Source organism: Mustela putorius, unplaced genomic scaffold, assembly GCF_011764305.1.
Source record: "Mustela putorius furo isolate JIRA1106 unplaced genomic scaffold, ASM1176430v1.1 tig00003853_pilon_pilon_pilon, whole genome shotgun sequence".
Lineage (NCBI taxonomy): Eukaryota > Metazoa > Chordata > Mammalia > Carnivora > Mustelidae > Mustela > Mustela putorius.
In genome coordinates, this window is record NW_025422005.1 from 44,007,952 (window position 1) to 44,032,906 (window position 24,955).

The 24,955-nt window shown below is 40.0% G+C and overlaps 1 protein-coding gene across 2 annotated transcripts in view; it reads right to left on the minus strand.

Annotated features, from left to right (window-relative positions):
- Positions 1-24,955, minus strand: part of USP24 (ubiquitin specific peptidase 24) — a 138,021-nt gene that overhangs the window by 82,545 nt on the left and 30,521 nt on the right. The window contains exons 2-16 of one of the 2 annotated variants that reach the window (XM_013055630.2): positions 24,375-24,537; positions 22,715-22,782; positions 19,141-19,284; positions 18,388-18,510; positions 13,145-13,180; positions 12,756-12,821; positions 9,185-9,250; positions 5,684-5,758; positions 4,948-5,106; positions 3,691-3,805; positions 3,150-3,253; positions 886-993; positions 613-708; positions 359-520; positions 122-169 (exon numbers count right to left, since the gene is read on the minus strand). In XM_013055630.2, coding sequence (XP_012911084.1) covers positions 122-169; positions 359-520; positions 613-708; positions 886-993; positions 3,150-3,253; positions 3,691-3,805; positions 4,948-5,106; positions 5,684-5,758; positions 9,185-9,250; positions 12,756-12,821; positions 13,145-13,180; positions 18,388-18,510; positions 19,141-19,284; positions 22,715-22,782; positions 24,375-24,537 — 1,533 coding nt within the window. Of the gene's footprint in view, positions 1-121; positions 170-358; positions 521-612; positions 709-885; positions 994-3,149; positions 3,254-3,690; positions 3,806-4,947; positions 5,107-5,683; positions 5,759-9,184; positions 9,251-12,755; positions 12,822-13,144; positions 13,181-18,387; positions 18,511-19,140; positions 19,285-22,714; positions 22,783-24,374; positions 24,541-24,955 lie in introns of both variants that reach the window. The other variant, XM_004751618.3, reaches the window with a different exon arrangement.

Genomic DNA, 24,955 nt, shown 5'->3' on the forward strand with positions numbered 1-24,955 from the left:
ATCTGAACATTACTCAAAGAAACACCAAAAGAGACTGTTATCTTCAAAGTATGGTATTACTTATTGAAAGAAATTATTAAATTAGTATACCTTTTATGCGGTTCCATCTGCAAATTCTTACCTTGAATCCATCCTTCTTGTTTTTTTCCAAACCTGACCATTCTCCAGGCTGAAATTAATTTTAAGAGAAACATAAGTGACTTGGAAAAAGCAGTACCTATAATTTCCCAGTCCTGGACTCTAAGGCAAAAGTTTCCAGGTAGGACATTTAATTTACAGAATAGGGTAAGAAAATGATTTGGCTCTAACTACAACACTATGGCTCTGACAACAAAACTAGACCAAAGACAAAACCGACCCTTTTAATGTCTTCGATGCACTTAATGATGTAGCTCCTCTTGATTGCCTCTTTCACGGCATACGCATCGCTAAGGATTGTCAGGTGCTCCTCCAGGGCTTGCTGAATAAGGCTACTGGGCAGGGTCGGAAGATGCGCCAGTTCCCAGAGTACATCTAACACCTGCAATAATGCCACACAAGATGAGCCGGCCCACACACCAGTCAGACCACATTCAGTATTTGTAGCTGGGAAGATTAACTGGATTCTCCTGCCTTTCCAGAAGTGGTCTCAAAGCGAGCTTCCCGGCCTATTCGTCCAATCAGACTCAACAGCTTCTGTCTCACTCTATCACTTTCAGTCTCCCAGCTCTGGGGAACAGAAAAGACAAGACAATCCGATTTCATCAAATGGGCAAAATATGCAGAAACCTTTACACTTGAGCTAAAACGGTTTAACAAAGTAAGAAGAGTTATTTAACTCAGAGACCTCAAAATGAGCTTCTCTTAGAAAAACTTAAAAGCAGGTGCAGCTGACTGGACACATACCTTCTGGATGAGAACAAACAGATGATTAAGCTGATCCGAATTAAATTTGACAGCTGCTGCAGCAATAATTGTATGGATGTTCTCGATCACAGTAGATGATTGTCCTGACTGGAAAAGGAGACAGCGGGGGAAAGTTACATCCTGCAACTTGGAAAGACCCTCATGCTTCCCCCCAGCGACTGACAGAAGCCCAAGTAAAACAGCAACAAGATAATCTGATTCTGGCCTGATCAGCACTCACTTGCATGACAACAAAACCACAGGAAACAACCACTGTTAATGGCCATCAGTTAGACTTGTTGAAATTTCTAGCAGCATTAAATCTTTAAAAGAAATTCTCAATCCAACATACGCATTTCAAGACGAAAGCAAGAAATGTTCTCAACTGGCTCATAAAAAGGTTTGAACTAAGCACAGAACACATTCGCTTCCAGCACTTTATAAATGAGCTTGACAGTACCATCTACATTATTTTTTATTTTGCCCCTAGTTTCTTTATAATTTCAACTAATATTAATTTATCCCACATCCAGTAAATCTCTGCCTCAGTGATATAGGCCCTGGGGTCAACCTTATGGTCAAAATTTACTTTATAACTTCAAACATGACTCCATCATGCCTCACTGCACACCATGCAACAGACTGGAGAGTCAGAGACTTTTTGAGATTCAACTCCAGTGCTCACTTCAGCAGCACATATACTAAAATTGGAATGAGATTCAACTCTACAAGAATCTGCTTAGTATCTACTATATACATATATTCACTGAATGTAGCAATGATATACAAATCTGCATTATGTCTCTAATCTCCAACCTTATGTGGACTCAAAACTCACACCCACAAAACATTATGAGAGTATTCAACTATGGTGGACATGGGAAACAAGATTTTATAGGACCTGGGACTGTTTTCTATCTATAGCCTACTCTCTGCTGCTAGGCTGGGAGCCTGCAAATTACAGTTCCTCTCCTAGGTCCACTGCTGTGATATTCTGCCCATGAGAGGCACTGCTGGGTGATGAGAAGGGAAGAGGAAGAAAGAAGCACTGGGTTGTGCTCAGCAAGTGGATGCAGGGGCTCACATCAGGGGCAGCCAGAGAGAAAACCTGGTGGCCATGCCACCACTCTTTGGCACCCCAGCATGTGCCAGGAGAGCACCTCCCAAATTTGCTCCCTTTCCTTGGACTTCAGAGGTCCCTTTCCCCATTCTGTTCCTCCGACATTCCTACTTCTCTCTGTTGCTCTTCCACCCCAACAAGGCCTTTGTAAACAGGCCCCTGTATCCAATTCCCTCTGAAATACCCAGTGTAGCTTCTATTTCCTGACTAGGTTCTGAGTATACAGTGAACTAAGACAGTATAGTCAAGGTGAGCCCCAGGCCTCCTTCTGGCTTAGTGGCTAGACAAAGGCTAATACCATTACTGAAATAGCCTGGAAAATGACTTGGTGCTGACATACTGAATCTGAGATGCCTACAAGATGGCATGCAAGAAGGCGTAACTGTTATGTGTCTAGGTACGTGGCACTGAGGGCCAAGAGGAAGTCTGAATTGGGGGCATAGTTCTGATGGGGGCATAGTTCTGTCAGCGGCATCCAAATGCACCTGAATCCCCAGGAGGCGAAGAAACTGCCCCACAGGAGATTACAGACCAAGGCAAGGGCTCAGAGGTGAACAAAACTAGTAACTACAAAGAAGAAGAGAATAAGTAAGTTAGTACAGGAGACTTAAAAAGGGTACCAGGAAAGTGGGGGGAAAATGAGTCCAATGGACTAGTAAAAAAGTGAAGGAAAAGAAAAGGCAGGGGCATGGCCAATTTGGTAGCGGCCTCGGGGAGTCCTGGTGAGATGAGGTCTGGGAACTCAGTAAGCAGGACTCTCACTCTCACGAAATAACCCAACAGGAAAAACTCATCTGTGAAAACTGATGAGCAAACGGTGAAAAGAACACAAGACTGACAAACGAGACATACTGTTCTAGTGCTGTCACTAACTGCTGGGGAGCCTGAGGGACGGCTCTTCATTGTGTTAACTGAGAAACGAGAGGGCTAGACACGCTCAGTCGTTTCACATCTTCTGAGCAAGTGCAAGCCTTTCTCACATACACAACCTTGACACAAGCCCCAGATGAGAAAGCAGATTTTGGCAGAGCTGCTGTGGCTAAGGCAAGACAGAAGCTCCATTTCCCTACTCGTTTACCACCCTCCACCCTCTCTTTCTGCCAGAAATGTCAGAAAAAGGCGAAAGTAATGCTGATCAACTTACCTGTATCTTCCAAATTTTAGTGAGCTCATCTAAAGACAGTTTACTGCCCAAGAGTTCAATAATCCCCTTTATACGATCACAGTATTGGGCTTGGTCTATGTTGCCTAGGAGAAGAGACACCCAAGAGACAGAACAGTGAACACTGACTTTCTAAATACGATTCTATTAATTCAAAGCAATAGTAACTTGTACAACATTTAAAGGCTAATACAGTCAAAACAACATTTTCTTACCATTAGTTTAGTACAAAAAATGTTATTTATGATTATGATAGGAAATACTTTTTAAAAAATATTTTATTTATTTATTTGACAGACAGAGATCACAAGTAGGCAGAGAGGCAGGCAGAGAGAGAGGAGGAAACATGCTCCCCGCTGAGTAGAGAGCCAGATGCGGGGCTTGATCCCAGGACCCTGGGATCATGACCTGAGTCGAAGGCAGAGGCTTTAACCCACTGAGCCAGCCATGTACCCTAGGAAATAAATATATATATATATACACACACACACATATATATATATATTTTTTTAAAGCAACTTACCTTCCAATGCAATTGACAGAACTGAGTTTTCAACCAGCCAATCTAACAGTCTGTCTGTATCTATAGCATTCTTCACAGATTTGGATAAAGTGCTATCTTCTATTAGCTTGGTTACCTAAAAAGACAGAATTATTGTGAATAAACCTAGTGTAAATATGCACAATCAAAACCTACATATATTTGTATACACATCCTGTGACTTATACACTGTTGTAATGTGGTCTGATAGTCGAAATGTATTGAAGGCCAGTTACTGTAATAAATTAACAGACTATTTATTCCTGATGTGTCTCTAAAAAGAACAGGGAGCCAAGAATGGCACCTGGGGTGGCTTGGGAAAAGCATCTGACCCAACTTCTACCAGTGCACCCTCTGAATTCTGTACTTGGGACCAGAAAGTGTCAGTCCCTCCCTGGCCCAGTTGTAGACCAATCTGAGGCCATGATGTCTACCCCATGAAAAATGTCACTCTGTAGGAAGAGAGAAAGCCAAGCCAACACACTCAGAAAAGCGGGGACAAGACTTGGACAGTCCTGGCAGTGGTCAGGTCTCAAATTCTAGTTGTTCCTGCTGCCCACACATGTCCCTGCCCTTCCATGGTCTGGCCAGCCAATCCTTCATTCATGTGGAACAGTCCAGACTTCCTCCCTGTAATTCCTCTTTTAGCCCCAGATGGTTCATGATGAGTTTACTCCACTTTAGTAAAGAATTCTAGTTAATGCGGAACTTCAGGGAAGAAGACCAGAGGTATGACTGAACTATACTGGCTCCAACTGTACTCACCAAAACCAACTATGTTCAGATGAAGTTTAGGAAGTGATAGGAAAACACTTCCAGCATTTTGCTTAGGTGGTCACAGCTGCAGTCTTTTTGTTTTGGTCCCAACCCAAGTTAGAACATTTGGTTTAAGTAAACACCTATCTGAAATATACCAAAAGGAAGTGTACCCTTAGGGTAAAGAGTAAATCTCGAAAGGTCTAATCCAAGGAATTATGTTCTAGGAAATTTCACAAAAACACTAAATTTTTCACAAATATTTCAGAGAATGAATTTTGAATGTAACACATATATAAAGACCACCTTAATAATCATAACCTTATGTACCATTTAATCATATAATTACTGTTTTCTTTTTTGTATGATTACAAGAAACCCTTCTTCTTTATTTCCCAACATTTTTACATTAATGACCATATGTTTTGGCAGAGTTTAAAGAGTCTGTGCTTTAAGCCTTCTGGAAGCAAATGTAAAACTTACTTCTTTGAGGGAATTCATTTTAGCGCTAAAATGTGGGGATTTCAGCATGCGCAGTAGGATGTCTAATCGAAGATCATCTACCACGGTCACCAGATCCGGCTGGAAACGCATGCAGAGTAACTTGATGGCAGACAAGAGCTCAGGGATGCTAACCAATCTCTTTTATTAAAAGCACACACAAACAAAAAAGGAACCATGAAAACATTCCGATCTCAATTTTTGTAATACACACAGGAATTTAGCACATTTTCAACAGCAATGGTTTGGTGATATCCAATATTCTGTACAGTCAATTAACTAGTTTGCTTTTAAATAAAACTTAGCAGACAGGTGAGCAAAGGGAAGGGCCCTGTGAGAATTTCAAGGTCAACAAAATAAATCACGTTCAGTGTTAAAATTGATTTAAACAACTTTGGATAAGCCTATAGTATCGAATTATTTTAAAGCTTCCTCAATGCTATACCAATTACAATACTATCTAAATCAACATGTTAATAGAACTCTGAATGGTATCACCTACTGAGAACCCTAAATTCACTTTACTGGTTAAGATCTACAGCCAACCTGGTGCTTCAGAAAAAGCACTTTTTGGTTAGGAAATGTATAATTAATTTGATATGAGTAGTATGTGACCAGGATCCAAAGAACAAAGGTGTGTGAACCTTGCCCTAGGTCCTGGCTATGCTTCTATGGGTGAACGGGCACTGGGGCCTACCTGGTGGGAGACAGGATTTACCTTGTCTTTGAGGTCCTTCTCCTCTACACTGCGCACATCCTGGATTGTAGTAAGGATGACCGGGTCTAGCATCGGCTGTGGAACAGAAGTGCTGTACTTAATAAAGACTGTTGCTTCTGCTCCAGAACTGGAGAGAAGTAAGTCACTTTTTCACTCACACTTTACAGAGGAGAAAGTGCAATGCCAAGACCTCAATTCCAGTATCAGATGCTGCAGCTAGCTACCAGCATCCCAAGCAGACCCTCAAGGGACTCCATGCCCCAGCTCCTTTCATACCACATGGGTGCAGTCACTGTCACTGCTATCTTAGCAGGGTCCTTTTATTTTTTTAAAATATGTCTCATTTATTAAGTTTTTTTGTTTTTGCCAATAGAAGTTTGAGATTTTTTTTTTTCCCTTCAAATTTTTACTTAAATTCTAGTTCCTTAACATACAGTGCAATACTGGTTTCAGGAGTAGAATTCAGGGATACTTATTTATTTATGAGAGGGGAGAGAGAGAGTGCGTGAGAGTGCGCGCACAAGCAGGAGCGGTGCAGAGAGAGGAGAAATGTAGTCTCCCCACTGAGCAAGGGGAGCCTGACATGGGGCTCCATCCCAGGACCCCAGGATCATGACCTGAGCCGAAGGCAGACGCTCAACCTACTGAGTCACCTAGGTGCCCCAGAATTCAGTGATTCGTATGAGGGTCTTTTTTTTTTTAAAGGATTTTATTTATTTGTCAGAGAGAGAGAGTGCGAGAACAAAACAGGGGGAACAGCAGGCAGAGAGAAAAGCAGGCTCCTGGCTGAGAAGGGAGCCCGATGCAGCACTTGATTGCAGGACCCTGGATTCATAACCTGAACCAAAGGCAGATGCTTAACCAAATGAGCCACCCACGCGTCCCTCGTAAGAGTCTTTTTTTTTTTTTTTAAGATTATTTATTTACTTATTTGACAGAGAGAGAGAGATCACAAGTAGGCATAGAGGCAGGCAGAGAGAGAGAGAGGAGGAAGCAGGCTCCCCGCTGAGCAGAGAGCCCGATGCGGGACTCGATCCCAGAACCCTGAGATCATGACCTGAGCAGAAGGCAGCGGCTTAACCCACTGAGCCACCCAGGCGCCCTCATAAGGGTCTTTTTAAAGAGCAACCGAAGAGAGGGTGCCTTGGTTGGCTCAGTGGGTTAAGCCTCTGCCTTCAGCTCACATGATGATCTCAGGGTCCTGGGACTGAGCTCTGCACGGAGCCCTGCACTGAGTCCTGCATCGGGCTCTCTGCTCAGCAGGGAGTCTGCTTCCTCCTCTCTCTCTGTCTGCTGTTCTGCCTACCTGTGATCTCTCTCTGTCAAATAAAATCTTGGGGGAAACAAAAAAAAAAAGCAACCAAAGACACATAAACTAAAACAGGAAGCATGAGTATGTATGATTTTTGTAATAAAGTAAATATTTTACATTTGACTTTAACAAATTGGAGCACAAAAAATGTGCTGCAATATGCATTATTTTTGTGTGCTGATATAAATGAGGCCTCTAGAGGAGATTAATACAACACTGTGCTCCAGAATGGTAGCATAATCCAATAACTGACTCTAAGTATTACGTGAAGTAGAAAGTATTAGCTTGGTCTAAATGCTCACTTCCATCTAAGTAAAATAATTTTTAAAAAACTTATCTGGTGACAAGAGAAGATAGTACTTGGCTGGCAAAGCCAAGAAGACATTAGCAATGAATTAAAATGACCTCAGACAACTATCCAAATAGAATCTCCTCCTTTCTCCTCATGCCCACTGTACAGTGAGGACTGGGGGCTGTGAGGGCAGGAGGCGAGCGTGCTGTTCTCCTCAGCAGCACAGGCCCTGCTTACTCCCCACTGCAGCTGAGACAGCAGGATCACCCTTTCACAGACAAGGAAGCCAAGGCACATACACATGTCTTCCAAAGTCACAGAACTGGCAAGTAGTATAGACAATTGTTAGTTTATATCAAGTAATAGGATGTGAATACAGTATGAGAATAAATTCAAGGCATGACTATATTGCTGAATAAATATAAGGTTGGACAGTGTGAAATAAAGTTAAATAAGCTGCGGTTGGATATTCAATACTTTTTTGCTCTTTTTACTCTATAAAATTCCAAAAATTCTAGTAAACCTAGAATTTCTAAAAAACTTATTATTAATTAGCAGCTGGAATATTTATGATAAATCTCTTTCCACACTGGAATGCATGGGTAAAGAGCATTTAAAACTCCAATCTTGGCTCTGATTATTAAAAAGCCAAGTATTAAATTATTAATAATTATTAAATTATTAAAAAGTCAAATTATTTTGCCTCTTGTATCTTATCTTACTAAAAAACTAATGATTCTATGTTTAATAAGCTGAAAGAACACTAAATGTTTCTAAAGAACTTAATAACCAGAATGAAGAAATGCATAAATAGCCATCTGATTTCATTTAAAAATCTTATAGGATTACTTTGACATTTAAAGAAAGCATGTAATACTTAGAAATTGTAGACATTTCCAGAACCTACTAAAACAAATCTTATCTCCCTTGTTAAAATGGCCCTAAGTAAATGAGATATTAACAAGAGGGAACAGTGCAAACACATTGCTCCCAAAGGACATGATGCTTTCAAAGCCATTTACAGTGACTTAAAAAAAAAAAAATCTCTGTGAAAGTTATAGGTTTCACAGATCTATTTACAAAGAAAACCAAAAAATGAAGGTATTTCTTTCTTTTTTTTTTTTTTTAAAGATTTTATTTATTTATTTGACAGACAGAGATCACAAGTAGGCAGAGAGGCAGGCAGAGAGAAAGGAGGAAGCAGGCTCCCTGCTGAGCAGAGAGCCCATTGCAGGGCTCGATCCCAGGACCCTGGGATCATGACCTGAGCCGAAGGCAGAGGCTTTAACCCACTGAGCCACCCAGGAGCCCCAAATGAAGGTATCTCAAAGTGACACTTCATTCAGTAAAACTTGTTAACTGAAATGGAAAGGAAACAAGAAAGTACAATAGACCTTAAGCATCAGCAAACGAATACACCCAGCTGTGCCTGTGTGACCACCTGTTGGATTACGGTCTGCAGTGCCAAGAAATTAGATGAGATATGCCATTAGGCCACTATTTAGCAGTCACTTGGCCAGTAAGTAAGCCCAGTGAGTTGCTCAATGCCACTCTAATTTAATACACAATGGCACTGAATCCTTCAACAATCCTGGGAAGGGGGCTGGGATCTATGCCGCCTATATTATAAATAAAAATACATGTAATCGTATAAATAGGATAAAAGGATAAGTTAAAAGGTATAGAATCATAAATATTAGAGATCTCCTATACTTTAAATTATTAATCATTTTTTAGTTACCTTCTGATTATATTTTTACTAGAAAAATAGCTTATCCTAAAAAAAGAAGTTACTTGGGATCAGGCACGATTCTCAACAACCTGATAAAAAGATAATGATGATTAATGGTATGTCTTGGGTCACCTTCTGAGTAAATGTAGAGTGGCCCCATCTTACCTGAACCACCGAGGAATTGAGGTACTCCGCACACACCCCTAGAGGCTGCACCAATGCTGAGACTGCCTGAAAACAAAGATGGTGCAGGTTAGACATCAGTGCAAGACTGTTTTTTCTTTTTAGCATTTAACGAATCCCTTTTAATATATCAGAGACAATCTGAAATGGTGACTTGATCAAGTCATGAATGAATGACTAGACAAGCCATTCTCCTGGAGAGGAAGAACTGATATAAAGATGCCAATCCATTTAAACTGTTATAGAAATTAAATATAATTTAAATCACAATATGCCAATAAAACTCTAGAGGACTGGATGAAAGATTTTTAAAGTTCAAACCACAGAATATTAAAAATTTTTATTTGAAAAAGGAGAGAACAGCTGGTGAAGAAGTGAAATATGCTCTCAACAAAAACATCAAAAACTTCCATGAAGAAAATGACAAATCTTGACTAAAATACATAAGAAAAGGCCCAAATAAACAAGGAGATACATGTTCTTGAATGGAAAGGACCTATACTGTAATTTTCCACACACTGACCTATAAATTCAACATAATCCCAAATATGATCTCAGTGGGATTTTCTGCAGGACAACTTGACATTCTCAAACTCTGAGAATGACCAAGAGAATCTGAGAGAAGAACGATGCTGGACAAACTGGCGCTACTGGTGTTGAAAACAAGGGAGCAATAGTATACAAATGAGTAAAGAATGAACAGATGAATGAATGACTCAGACAGAAGTCCAGGAACACACCCGTGGACATGTGGGGCTTTGACATGTGATAGAGACAACACATCAAAATAGTACAGAAAACAAAGATTTAGTCATTAGATGATCTTACAACAATTAGTTATCCATCTGGAAGAAAATGAAATTGGATCTCTATCTTATGTAATAATACATAAAAAGAAATCCTAAATGAATTCAGGAACTAGGTGTAAAAAGTTAAACTATAAAAGTATAAAATGAAATGAGTATTTTTACAACTTTGAGATGGGAGAACATTCCCTAAGCAAGTTAGGAAACAAACTGTTATTAAGGAAAAAAATATTTCACATAAAATATGGAAGCTTCTGTATAGCAAAAAGCACCATCAGTAAAAATAAAAAGAGAAGCAAAAGAATGGAAGAAAAAATTTACTAATACATAAAGTAGACACGGCACCGATATGCTGAACATAAAACGAATTCCTGAAAGTTAGTAAGATAACCCCAAAGTAACCCAAATAACTAGGTCAATTTATAGAAGAATGCAAACAGACAATAACCACAAGATGAAATGCTCAAATTCAAAGGAAATCAGAGTCTTACCCATTAAATAATGTTTAATAATATAAATAAAATGTTATTTTTGTCCACTATAATGAAAAATTAAAGATGGAAAATATTCAGTATTAACAAGATAAGTAAGGAATGGGCTTATGGAAGTACAGATTGGTATAAGTTTTTCAGAAAGAGATTTAATACTACTGAATATAATCTAAAAATGTATATAGTTTTTAACCCAGAAATCCCGTTTTCTAGGAATCTGTCCTTCAGAAATGGTAGCACATGCACATTAATACAAATTTATATGGGAAGCGGTCTTAAGAGCACAAAACTTAGAAATAATCCAATGCCCATTAATAAGTGACAGCATCAGGGTACAATAGGTGCAGAAACTGATGAGAGCCATTAAAAGCAATGACAGTGCTGACCAGGAAAGACGTCCACGACAGATTGTTAAATGAAAATATGCTACTACGTATAGCTTGATTACAAAATTCAGTTTTAAAGAGAGAAAGAGAAAGAAGAAAAGAACATGCACAGGTATATTTTACATATATATATGACAAAGTCAGGAAAGCTATGCATTAAATGGGTAGTTATTACCTAGGAGGTAGGTATACGTGCATGGGGGTCAGGGACAGGCAACTTTCATTCCATATTTTGTACAGGTATCTTTCATTGACAAATTGTGAAAGATATTTTTTTCCAGTATTTTTCAAATTCAAAACTATGTAAATATAAATGTAAAATGAATACATTTATTTGTACTCAGTGGCCTGAATTTATTCTAGGACATAATCACCTCCTTAACTGGTCAGAAACCAGGCATCTATTGTGAAATTTTAATCATACTTGTTTGCTAAAATTAGAATCTCAATCTTTGGGAATCTCTTTCTCCTATGCCTGAATTTTACCCTCTCCTCAAATACAACCTAAACAATGTAATTGTGTCAAATGCAGCAACAACACAGTTGTTCTGAAAAATGGGAAATATCCTGGAAGAATGTTTAACCTCAAGATATTTGGTAACAGTGAGCGTAAGCCCAGATTCCTATATATCCACACTTAGCCAATTTTCTTCCAAGCAGGCTAGAAACTGGGATGCTCTGTTTTTGTTTTTTAATAAATTAACTCTGCCAGAAATTAGTGTTTCAACATAAAAAAAAATGAGGCTCATTTCTGATATGGCCAATGACCTATACAGCCAGTTCTTGAGAAACAATAAAGTGGATAAAACCTTATATCTGAATTGATTTTTTTGTTTTGTTTTGTTTTAAAAGCTTTGTTTCTTAAATCACTACTCAGTATTTTCCTGGTCAAGTCACTTCTAATGGGGAATCCAAATGACAGCCTAACAAGCTAGTTCAAGTCCGGGAAGGTAGAAGATGCTCCCTGGTCAGTGTCAGTAGTAGTAGTCATGAACTGGCAGACACCTGATCCTTCAGGATGAACAGTGGAAAGAAGGTGTCAGTCTCTCTCCTCGGATCAAGGGAGTCAGCTGCTCAGCCATGGTTCCTCAGGAACCACTGCTGCCCCACGCACAATACCGCATCACTTAGGGGCAACACATGACCTTCTGTTCTGATCACATCACAGTAGCTAGCACCATGCCTTATGCGGGGCAAGTACACAATGAATAGCTGACTGGATAACTGACTAGAAAACAGAACAAAGTGCTCTGGGTTACAAAGAGGGCGGTGCTTGGTGAGAAATTAGAGACCGAGTTATTCCCTCTTCCCACAAGGTTAAACTTCTTTTGAGAAAAGGAAGTCACATAAAAAGAGAATGGCACTGTGCCTGAGGGAGAGTCTCAGCTCCTGTCATAGTCCTTGGCTGTCTATGCATCGCTGTCACACCAGAAAGCTTACTAACAACCTTGAGATGAATTACTTTACTTGCGCCTGACACTAGGCACACTGTTATGAATCATGACATTGTTACATACACGTGCACTTGCCACAGACAGCCCCTGTCCTTTAAAAAGCAAGAGAACATCACATAACCCTCACAAATTAAGAGACAAATACCACAGGCAATGGGAAACGAAGTGAAAAAGAGCAAATACCCCCCCAACGGAAACAGGATTATAATTAGGTGTGAACATTTTCTTTGGTTATCAGAACCACAAAGCTGCTCCCACAGAGATAACACACACATACCTGGCAGACACCTGATCCTTCAGGATGAACAGTGGAAAGAAAGCGTGAGTCTGGGTCCCTGACTCGGTCCAGACCGTGTCCCTTGGGTTACATACCAGCCTGAACAAAGCAAACTTCCATTCTGGGCACATTAACTTACCCCAAGTTCTATATCTTCTGAATGAAGCTTGGCTTGGATTGCTGCAAATCCACCTAATTCTCCAAACTGAGGGGGGAAAAGGGCACAAATTAATTTTTAAATGGTGTATACCAATAATTTAAGCAAAAAACGAAGGCTACTATATTCTACTCAATCAACATGCCCTAGGTAATACTGATCTTGAGCGAGTCACCACAAAGATCATCCTGCTGAGTCCTAAAGCTGACGTGCATTGTATAAACAGCAAAAGAGGAGGAACTACAGAATCAACCTCCTTACAAAAAGAAGTTCCTATTACTATCTCTAGCTGTCATTTACTTAAAATACCAAACTCCAGGTTATCTAGTTAGAAGAAGGAAAACATGACTGTATTAATGAAAGTTGAATACCTTATTTACCAAGTCCACAACCCATCCATGAGGCTCCTGTGAGAAAAGAAAACAGAAATTGAGATGGCAAGATGAGAACTCTCCCCATTAACCCCCATATTTCTTTTAACCTCTGTCAAATGTGGGGAGAAAATAAAATACAAAGATGTCAAAAACATTCCAAAAGGCTTTCTACAGGTTTCTCCACGGGCATCTGGGCCACTGCTGTACATGACTGTGGGGGGAGAACGGGGCTGCGCCTCTGGGCTGGGGAATGGCATTGCTAGAGCATGGCGCATTCGTGCCTTTCTGCGTTGCTCAGAGCAGCTGTCAAGCTCTCCAAGGTGCTGGATAACTTGAGTTAAATTCTCTAAGAAAGTTACACTTTAGACATGAAGAATTCCTAACCTAAGGAGTAGCAGATCCCGAATAAAGTAAGGTTAAGTTTCAGTCCCAGCTGTCCCATTAATAGGTACACTGGAGCATGCGCTTTCTTTTTCCCACTTTCCCTCCTTGCTTTCCTTTTCAAAGCTTTCACTGCTCCGGGGGCTGGATACCATCGTGGGGGAGCAGTGACTATGAAAAGATGTGGTCCCTGCTTTCACGGAGCTCATACTGTAGCAGTGTCCACAAAAACAAATAAACCACCACATACATCACAGAATTCAGTCTGGGCTCAACCCCACAAAAGGAAAAACCACCAAACGGTCCTCAAATGAGAAATGGAAGGAGCCTACTCTGCTCAGAGCAGTGGTCATAGAAACCCTCTCTGGAGAAGAGGTCTTTGAGCTGGACCCTACAGGATGACAGCGATTTAGCCATTCAAAGAGTCAAGGCAGAGAGGCCAAAATGGCAAAGGTCCAGTTTGGGGAAGGTCATGAAGACGAACTGGGAGGGATTCTCCCAGGTGGGACGCACTGAGCTGGGAAGAGTGGCACAGGTGGAGATGTCGAGAGAGACAAACTCAGATCACATGGAAACGTGCCCACTGGGATTAGAAGGAAAGCAACAAAAGTGTTTAAACCAGATAGTGACACCTTTTATGTTGTAAGATGACCAATCTCGCAGTTGTGTGGTGGGTGGAATAGAATGCATGAAGGTGAGTGGAAGGGAGAGGCGCAGTTGGAAGACCAGTGCAGTAACTAGGTAAGGTGTGATGGTGTCACCAGTAGGGCAGTAGCAGCAGAGACAGAGAGAACTGAACACCTTTGAGATGAACTCCAAGGACGTGTTTACAGTTGGAGGCGGGTCATAAGGGATGAATCGTGGCAGACTCCTGTGTGTCTGACTTGAGCACCTCGGTAGACGGTGATGCTGTTTACTGACAGGAAGAAGGAGGAAGGCTGGAGACAGAAGGAAGTTCCATTTCAGGCACACTAAATTTGAGATGTCTGTGTAGCAACCAAAAGGAAAACAGTTGGTTCTTCAAGTCTGGTGGGCTCAGAGAAAATGTTTGGGTCACAGAGAACACAAACTGAAGGGCCAGGAGCATAAAGATGGCATTTACAGCCATGAAAATGGAAGACAGTTCTTAGGGAAAGAATAACGAACAAAGGAAAGGCGTCTCTGGGTCAAAGCTGAATGGAGGTGAAGGAATCACGGAAGGCAATGTGATGATTTACGGATTAGGCAGAGAAGCAAGAGACTACAGAACAACTGATTTGGGGGAGGCAGGAACTGACAGTGACCATCCCTGTTGATGGGGATCAAGAGACATTTCCTGTGGCTCTGGACATGTGGAGGCTGTCGGTGCCTTACCGAGAGCAGTTAAAGGGAAATGGCAGAAAAAGAACACAGACTGTCACACTCTGAGGAGTTCATGGAGACTTCAGTCTAGCTAACCTCTAATACCTAAACACCTCTCTAACAGAAGAGCACTAATGCCACAGGACAAAAACACTTAAAAAATCTTTTAAAACATACAGCTGAGTTGGCACAAAGTGCTCAGAAACTGAAAACAAAGAGAAAGCAGAAATCATGTGAGGTAAGTAGACTCTGAGGCCAGCCTTCACGTGTAGGCTGTGGAACCCCGGTGAGGTCTGGCCTCCATCTTCACAGCCAACGAGGGGCTGGGAAACCAAGAGGAGAGAGTCACATAAAGCTGGAGCTCAAAGGGCTACCTCCTCAGTGTAAGGTGAACTAAAAGAAATCATCTGCAAGAAAGGGAGAACAACAGGGAAGCCTGCCTACCTTGACTCTGATCCTGGATGGAGGGGAGGAAAAAAACTCTTAAGAGTCTATAACCACTGACTTGCCTCACTCGGCTTCAATTCTGAAATTCACACTGACTTTGCGGCGCTAGGCAGCTCAGAAGATTGGCCAGCCGACTCTTGGTCTTGGCTCAGGTCATGATCTCCGGGTGGTGAGATTGGGCTTCAGGTCAGGTTCTGCACTCAGTGTGGAGTCTGCTTGAGATTCTCTCTCTCCCTCTCCCCTTGCCCCCACTCATACTCCCTCTCTTTCCGTCTCTAGAATAAATAAATAAATCTTAAAAAAAAAATTCACACTGACTTTATGGTCTGAAATACCTTAAGCTGAGAATTTATTTTCAAGTGATCCCAGATTTGTGCTCCCAGGCACCTGGAGGAAGTAAAGGTAAACCCTCTTTGAAAGGAAGGAACTTTCAATCCAGGCCTCAAACAATACTTCCAGATTTAATTTCAGGAAATACAACTTCACAGAAAAACAAACACAAACGTGTATTTTTTTTTATATATATACACATACAGACATAAAACAAGTTCACGTTGGTAAAAACCAGCAGAATCAGAGTTGTAGATATCAGACAAAGAACACAAACACACAGGAGAATGAAAACACGAGGCAGGAACATGAGATAATAAAAATGAGTAAACAAAGTCAAAGGAGAATCAAATAGAATTTATATAAATGAAGAAAAGACACTGAAATTGAAGACTTTTAACAAACAGGTTAGACAGCATACTTGATATGGACAGAACCATGATTAGGGAACTAAATCCCAAATCTGAAAGAAATGATCACAACCTACAGCACAAGGACACAGGAAGATGGGAAATATGACAGAGGTTAAGGGACATGGAGGACAGATGCAAAGGTTTAACATGTATCCACTTGAAGTTCTGAAGAGGAGAGACTGACTAGTGGGGAAGAGGCATGATAATGGCTGAGAATTTTCCAGAACTGATATAAGACATTAGTCCTTAGATTTAGAAACCCACAGTCACAGGAGAGTCAAACTGCCAAATATCAAAGAGAAAGAGGGTATCTCCAAAAGCAAACAAACTTCTTATAAAAGCAACAGTCAGATCAACCACCAACTTCTCAACAGCAATAATCAAAGCCAGAAGACACTGACATAGTACCTCTGACATTCTGAAAGTGTAGCAGTCAATTTAGAATTAAAAACCCAGTGAAAATATTCTTTGAGGCATGGGAAATCAAATAAAGCTCAGGCCATCAAAAACACAGACTTAACCACCAAGATACTTGGGAGAATGCACTCCGGAAAGAAGAAAAATGATCCCAGTGAATAGGTACAGAAGGAATGGTACTCAGTGAAACAGTACATACATATGGCTAAGTTAAAACACCATAGAAGAGAACAATGATGGTATCTGTTTGAGGGTAAAGCAAGACAGGAAAGGACTAAAACACTGCATGCTAAAAACAAGGGGACAGAGAGTAAATCAGTCAGGTGGGGAATGAGCATATGAAACATTCCAAGGTCTTTACGTGCTGCTCAGAGGAGGACAAAGATATTCATGAAATTTTGATTTCACTTACGTAAGTTACAATTCCAGGATAACCAGTAAAAGAACAAGTGGGAGGGGAGAAAAGTGGAATCTTCTCTGGTAGGGGTGTGGAGGGCAGCGAATGATGCTGAAGCTAGACAGGGACGTGGGGTCCAAGGCAGAATGTTTAAAGATGGGAAAGACTAGAGCATGAGGTACACAACGGGAATGCTCCAACAGAGAGAAAAAGACTGCAGATACTGAACAAAGGACAGAAAACTTGAGGAAAATGCTTCAGAAGGCAAGAAGAAAGGGAATGATCTCAGGCCTTTGCAGGAGGGAGAACTGCTGTGCAGTACTGAGAGGAAATGCACAGAATGACCCTTTCTGGTCCTGGATGTCATGTGCGGAGATTGAGGGGAAGCTAAGGAATATCCGGCGATATTGAACGATATCGAACCCCCGGGGTTAGTGGCTGCGTAGACAGTTGTCATCCAACCTTCACAACACAACTGCAGACGAGGTTTGAATATTTTGGGAGGAAAGACTGTATACAATTACAGATGAGGCTGGATTACGTGGGTTCTTCCTGTGATGAGGTTTGTGGACTTGGGCAAGGACTCAACTCCTGTGTGCCTCAGTTTCTTGTCCATGAAATGGGGTCAGAAATAGTACCCCGCTCATGGAGTTGTTGTGGAGATCAAACGCTGGAGTGTGTACTCACTGCCCTTTCCACTCGGCCTCATCCCCTCCTCCCCGAAGGACTGCCTGACCCTCCCAGACAACACGGACCACCCCCTCCTGTAGTCGGCATTACAATGACTGCATGTTCTGTCCGTGGTACCTTAAGTTTTGGTTTTTAAATTTCCTCTGCTAGCTCTAAGTTAGGAGCCATGGCTTACTACTCTTTATATAACTACTGAACCAAACTTCTGGTTCGACTAAAGCAGTGGTCAAGTTTTCTATCTACTTGATTGACTCCTTTGTACAGTTCCTCAAAAACCAGAGTTCGACCAATAGATGTTTAGATAATGTACTCCTTGTGGGTATAATGTTACTGGGTACACTGTAGGCCTTTAAATATAAAATCAAGATAACTGGTTCTTGGCTTAGAAAAAAAACCCCAAAGCTTTAATGCTTCTGGAGTTTAAAAGAAAATGATACATAAGAGTACCTTCTAGATTATTTTTTCTAGGCATAATTAGCCACTTCAAATGGTTTCACATGCTCTAGCTTCTCAAACATCTCTAAGAAACTGGGACACCCATTAAATTGGGGTTCTGACAATTCAATAAATAGGGCACTGATGTCAGGCAGTCATTCTGCATTTCGCTAAACATTTCAAATCTATAAAATTATTTATGATGCTCGTTAATGGCTGTGGAAAAATACGCAATATCTGAAAAAAAAAAGTTAAGCAATTTTATGAGCCATATGGAATATCTGTCATTTTTCACAGACTGTTTTAATCCTTCCACGTAAATTTTTGTGGCACATAAAATCTTTTTCAATACATTTCTCTATAAAATGACGAAACAAGATCATGTTTACCTTTTGGAAAGTAGACACAGGTGAAACAGCAAACATATTTCCCTCCCCAAACACTTCTGTCCAATTCCTCTGAGACACTTTCATTCTGTTTTTAAAATGGTATTCATTATCAGGATTGAAAGCCTAGATTCAAAGAGAACAGAGAAGCACTATTATTATCTATTTCTATAGCAACAAATATTAGCATTAGAAAAGAAGAAAAATATAGCCTTGGACTCCTTTGGTAATGGAATCTTAGAAATATCCCAACAGCGTGAATTCCCAAGCTAGTGCAGAGAAGCGGATGAGTGAGGCAGAGCTCTCCCCTCCTGTCCAGTGGCCACTGGGAGAGAAAACAGGGCGCGCAGCCAGGTGTCCTGGAGCTGGCACGGTACGGCCGGCCAGCAGGGCCGTAAAGGCCCCTTCTTCACACAGCTACTGGGACTAGTCAGGGAAAAAGGCCAAAAACCAAACCACAGGAGCACCCCTGTGAAAGCATTTATGATGTGAATAATCAGGAAGACATGAGGGAAAGCAATTTAATTATTCTACGAGCTGAGAAAGCTATTAAAATTAGAAAGGTATTTTGTTAAAACTGAGAACACAGAATGAATGACTGCTCTGTTTTTAAAATAAAAAAGCAAGGTCCCTAAAAGCTAAGTTAATATATTTTACAGTATCATTATCACTCTTTATTAATTACAAGTTATAGGACAGTTGGTATTTTAAACAAAATCAAAACACAGAGTACTTCATATTTTAGAGATACTGTACCATCGTAAGCACACCCAGGAGACCAGTGGGAATCGGATCTTGTTTAATTCTCTCTGCAACCAGTTCTATTAATAGCATCAACATGTTGTAGATTCCTTCATGAATTTCAGTACCCCATTTGTGAACAGCACTCGAAGTCAGGAGCTACAGAAACAAAGGGCTAGCTTTAGAGTCTAACTTGAAAAGCAGAAGTCTAATGTTTATCAGTTCAATCTTGAATAATCATGAGATGATTTCCATAGTATCACTTTTACACAGATGACTTGCTTTAAAAGGCCTACAACCTGCAGCCCATCTACTCGCTCAATGATTTCAGAGTCAACATGAGTTTTGCCTTTCAATGTTAATTTCCTTAATTCAACTGAAACAGGTGGTTTAAGAGAAGATTTTCCTTTGTTTCTCTACTTTTCCTTATTACTTGGGGAGGTCAAATGGTGTAGAGCAAGTAAGAACCTGAGCAAGTAAGAATCTGAGGCCAAATCCTGGAGCTACTACTGCTTTATAGCTGTATGGCCTTGGACAAAAATTACCCAAGTTCCCAGGGGCTCAGCTGTCTCATGTCTAAAGAAGCAAAACTCCTATCCACTTCACAAAGGTGTGATGAGTATCAAAAGATAAAACAAAAGTGAAAGTGTTTTGTAAATAGTAAGGTATTATTATTAATATATTTTGGCTGTCACTATTAACCAATATTCTTAGAATCTAAGAGATGTGCGCTATATTTCACGATTTGAACATATTCTTGATGTATTTTTAATATTTTAGAAACAGGACTACATCTTTCCACCTGCTGACCAGATGGCAATGGGACTCTGAATGTGAAAGAAATTTTAGAAATACTTTACTAGATAATTTCCTTTCACTTATAATTTCCTTTTCGATATGTACAGAAGGACACTCAATTTTTAAAAAAATGTTTAAGTAAATCTAGAAGTTCTAAGGGATAAGGCATTGTAACATTTTGCAGCTATTTTTCTTTAATATAAAACAAAATATATAACAATGTTGCATCTTACACTCAGCATCTTAGATTCATTAAAAAGGAGGGAAAAGGCACATAGATGAATCTAGAATAACCACCAGTGGATTTCTCCAATCCTCAGTCTAGTCCTCGGGGAAATCTAAGGCAGGAACAACTTGCTGGAATGGGGAATGAGAAATCAAAGGGAATCACTTAATAAAATAATGGCAAATTGGTATGGTGGTTTCATGTTTTTGTAAGATTTCCCTTTAGAAGGAAAATACTATGCAATAAAAATTCCACCTTGGTCACAATGAGAACCCCTTAGTAAGAGCAGCTTAAAAGAGCCCAAACTTCTTTAGCTGCAGAGAAAAACCCCACTTCCAGATTTCTAAATACCAATTAGCTGAACTATTTGGTCACATGAGTAATAGTCATAAGACTGACTTCATATAAACCAATGAGTTACTATTTTTTTTTTTTGGCAAGAATTTTTTGCCTGCTATCTTCTTTCTCCACTTAAATAAAAAAGCAAAATGAAGCCGATTGGCATTTGAGAAGGGTCATGGACTACAAAATAAAATATATGTGGATTTAGCACCACTCCCTCTATTGCAATCTCATCTGTTCAGTTTTGAATGTGGAAAGGGAAGTCTATCTATCCTGCAGAAGACGGGGGAAAGACAGGCAGCCCTTTGGGGGGAAGTTGTGCTCAAGGTTTAAGTATGCAGGGGTTTAAGTATGCCAGACTTCTATTTCCTTCCCTGCTTGAACACACAATATGGGATCCAGGCCGACCTCAAGGTAAAAGGTACAGAAGGCAGACACGACAAGAGCCCCTTTGGTGTGCCTTATTCATACAGTTGCTTATTACTTACACCCTTCCTTCTAATCAAACATTTGATGTGTCTTGCAAGAAAAGTCAAGAAAGAGGGAAGAGAGATGGTCATCACACCAGGAAACACAGCTAAGGGAAATGATACCAGTTATATAAAACGCTACTGAGCTTTCTGGTAGCCAAGTCTAAAGGCACACAGAATTCTGTAAATTAAATTCTGATTTAATTTTTAAAAAGTATGCTTTACTGATGCGAAGGAGAACCTTTTTAATAGCTCTAAACTGTAAAGAGAATTTAACATACACAGTTTTACATAAACAACACTGAACAATGTAACAGAGGGTACCTTTGTGCTAGTGTTCCACAAAAAAAAAAAAAAAAAACACAACCGAGCAACCAACCGCTGGACCATTTATTACACTATTACAAACAGCTGAGGACATAATATAAAACTGCTTTCTGAAGTGTTTCTGCACCGAGTTACAGTCATACACTCTAAATATGTAACTTGTCAGTGACCTGTGTTGACACAGGGCTGTCTGGATCTGGAGATCAACCTAAAGGTCTTTATACTGATAAATCCTTCTCCATGACTCTGAATAAAGCTGCATTTTCTTTCTCTGTAAATTTATGCATACAACATAATGTGTCACAGCATGTGACATTACAAAAATTCGGCTATTTTTAAAAAAATTACTGTAATTCTTAACAGAATTTGTAAAAGCTTAAAATAATTTTAAATGATAAATTGGTAGATGAATTCACCCAAAATGAACATAAGTCTTGATTTCATGTAATCTCTGCCCAAATGACAATTTTTAAGAATTTCACACTTTTTTTCAGAGATGCAGCTGTTTTTGTTCCTAGAATTAATTTTGTTATTTTGTACGCCTTGAATCAAGGGAGAGTCTATCAATATGTAGATGGGAATAATAGTTTACAAATGAACAGTTTATTTTGCTGTGTTCAAGATAAATACAGTCTTCACCCATCTGTAGATCTAGTGACTTCCTTGCCTATGGGACAAAAATGGATGTCAAAACCCAGAAGGACAAGACAGCAGGGAGACTCATTCATTCAGCAAAGACTTACTGAGCTTTTTCTTGGAGGTAGGCACTGGCTACACACTGGGGAAAACGACAGTGTCTATGACACTGTCCCTGCTCTTTGGGGAATTCAGGACTCATGTCCTGAAAAGGGAATCATGCTGAGTTAGACTGCTTTCTGAAACACAAGTCCTGTGATCTCCTATTCTCCCTGTTAAGAAAAATCGCTTTGTAAGCGATGTGACCAGAAGGGGAGGAAGCGCATGACTCTTGCTCTGCCATAGAAGCTGCAACACACCTGCCATTTTGCCATGGAACATACTCAACCCAGTCAAACTTTGTACTATTCAAATTCCTCTTCTGTCTCAGTACAACAATCAGTACAGTACAAATGGCTTGTATTTTGATAAAGAAGTATTATCTTTCTAAATGCCACAAGCCTTAGATTAGTATGGCATCATTTCCTCGCATAGGTAAGCCTAGCCTATCTTTTGGCAATTAAAGAGAAGGAAGGAAACGTTACAGCCGTCCAAAGACATGCACAAACAATTAAATATAAAAGTAAATCATTCATAAGCCCCAAATTTGGACTGACTTTGTTCTGAGTAGGGGATTCCTCCATTGAACAAGAATCATAAACTAGTCCCACGCAAAAAACTAAAGCGAAAACAAAAAGCCCATTCATTCTCACCCCCTCCCAAAAAACCAGACTAGTGCATTTTTCCTTACCTTTTTAAAGGCTTCAGGCATACACCTATCCATAAATCTTTTACAATTCTCATCAGACTCGGAAAGACCTTAGTAAAATAAATGAAACAACATGCCTTACTACGATTTTGGGCAGTTTGCAGAAATCATATATATCAATTCCAAATTCATTTGTATGGAATTATTTATGGAGCCCTGATTCTTAAGGGATTATTAAAAGCAGAATATATATATTCTGATGAAGGAACAGACTGACAACCACAGTATTAATGTATTTGTAAGAGCCCAATATATTCACATATTTATTAATTCATATACATTTGTTAACAGTATAATAAATAAAGTGAAATGGTTGAACTTAGGTTTCCATTGTCAGAGTAACTTCAAACAATAGGCCTTAACACCAACAGCAGCCTCTTACTAGCTGTTGTTTTCCTAAACAGCTCTAATAAAAACACAAATTATTCTCAACAGATACCAAAATCACTCTTCTTCCCTAAGACAAACCGAGGGACTCAGTGTTATTAAATGCACAGAGTTGTGCCTGGCACACAACAGGTGATTAGTATTTGCCAAGTGAATGAATGAATCCACTGTTAAAATTACCCTTTGGAATACACTGTGTAAAAAAACTTAATAAAGTATTTTCCTTGTCATTGGAAATACTGCTGGACGCATTTTTTTTCAGACCCACTGTGTAGCGTAGTACCTATCTCCCGACAGGTACACAATGAATGCTGCTGCGAAAAGCCAGTCCTAAGGTGCCATACAAAGCCGTGAGAATTAAATTTGATCCCAGTCAAAATATTTCCTTTTGATGTGCCTCATATTTAATCATGGTGGTAAACTATGCACAATTTTAATGAGGGGGAAAAAATCACAGAACAGTGGACCAAGTCATCTGATTTTATTAACTGAATATGAAAAAAATAAATTACTTTTTCTTCAATGTATTTAGAGTCTAGAAGCTTCCTTATACTGACACCCATTTTCCAACCTGGAGATATTTTATTACTCTGTTACTTTAAGATTTGTAAAGCTCTTAAGACAGTGCCAAACATTTAATATGCACAAAATGTTCACTAAATAAATACTATTTTATTTTCCTAAAGAATAAAAAGACACTGAATTGAACCTTAAAGTTCTCCAAGCTTTTGCAGAAAACGTTCATTTCAATTTCTAGAAAGCTTTTCTATTATATTTTAAGGACGCATGGAGTGCCTGGGTGGCTCAGTGGGTTAAGCCTCTGCCTTTAGCTCAGGTCATGATCCCAGGGCCCTGGGATCAAGCCCCACATCAGGCTGTCTGCTCAGTGGGGAGCCTGTTTCCCCCTCCCCCACCTTCCTCTCTGCCTACTTGTGATCTCTCTCAATATCTTAAAAAAAAAAAAAAAAATTCTATTTTAAAGACTCTCATCCTCTGTTGGAGCTAGAAGAAAACAGCTGGCTGAATTCAAAGGTTTTATTCCACAGGGGCTATACCAAGACTAGGAGAATAAACAATCAAATATCATACAGAGCCCTCTCTCTGCCTACTTGGATTTCTCTCTGTCAAATAAATAAATAAAATCTTTAAAAAAAAATCATACAGAGGGGTGATCATACAAGAGTGAAGTTTAACGTCAGGGCTCCTATCAAACAAACTATCCCCTCCTTCTGTGTCCTGCGGTGTAAGAACTTACCAAGTCTGGCCAAATAGGTAGATGCCAACAGACATTTGCCTAGTGATTCTTCTCGCTTGTAAGGGATGGACCAGTGATCAGTCAAAACGCGGCTTTCCAGTTCATACAAATTGGTTGTAGGGAATTCAATTCCTTCCCCTGAGCAGTTTCCATTTTCATCATTCTTCTGACAAAAAGGGATTATGGTAAGAAAACAAATACACTCATTAGTGACTACTGTAAAATGTCTCACTTGGACACAGAACAGATGCTGCCCCAATGGGAGCTGTGAACACTGAGTGTGGATTCCCTATCTTTTTCTCATAGTCACATCTTCTGCCAGACTATCTCATCTCAGATCCTGCGACCTCTCGTCATGGCGGCATCCCCGGCTCTCAAAGAGGCCAGCCCACCTCTTTTTTCTATCTCTTGAGATCTTCAGTATCTATGAAAGAGCACACCACCTCCCCCTGCTTTCAGAAGGGAGAGGTTTCCCCAAGGAGTTCTCCGTATTGCTTCTCCATCTCCTCACACTGACTCTTCCCTGACCCCACACCAGTATGGCTTCCAGAGTCCCTACTCTCCCACAGAGGCTGTTGTTC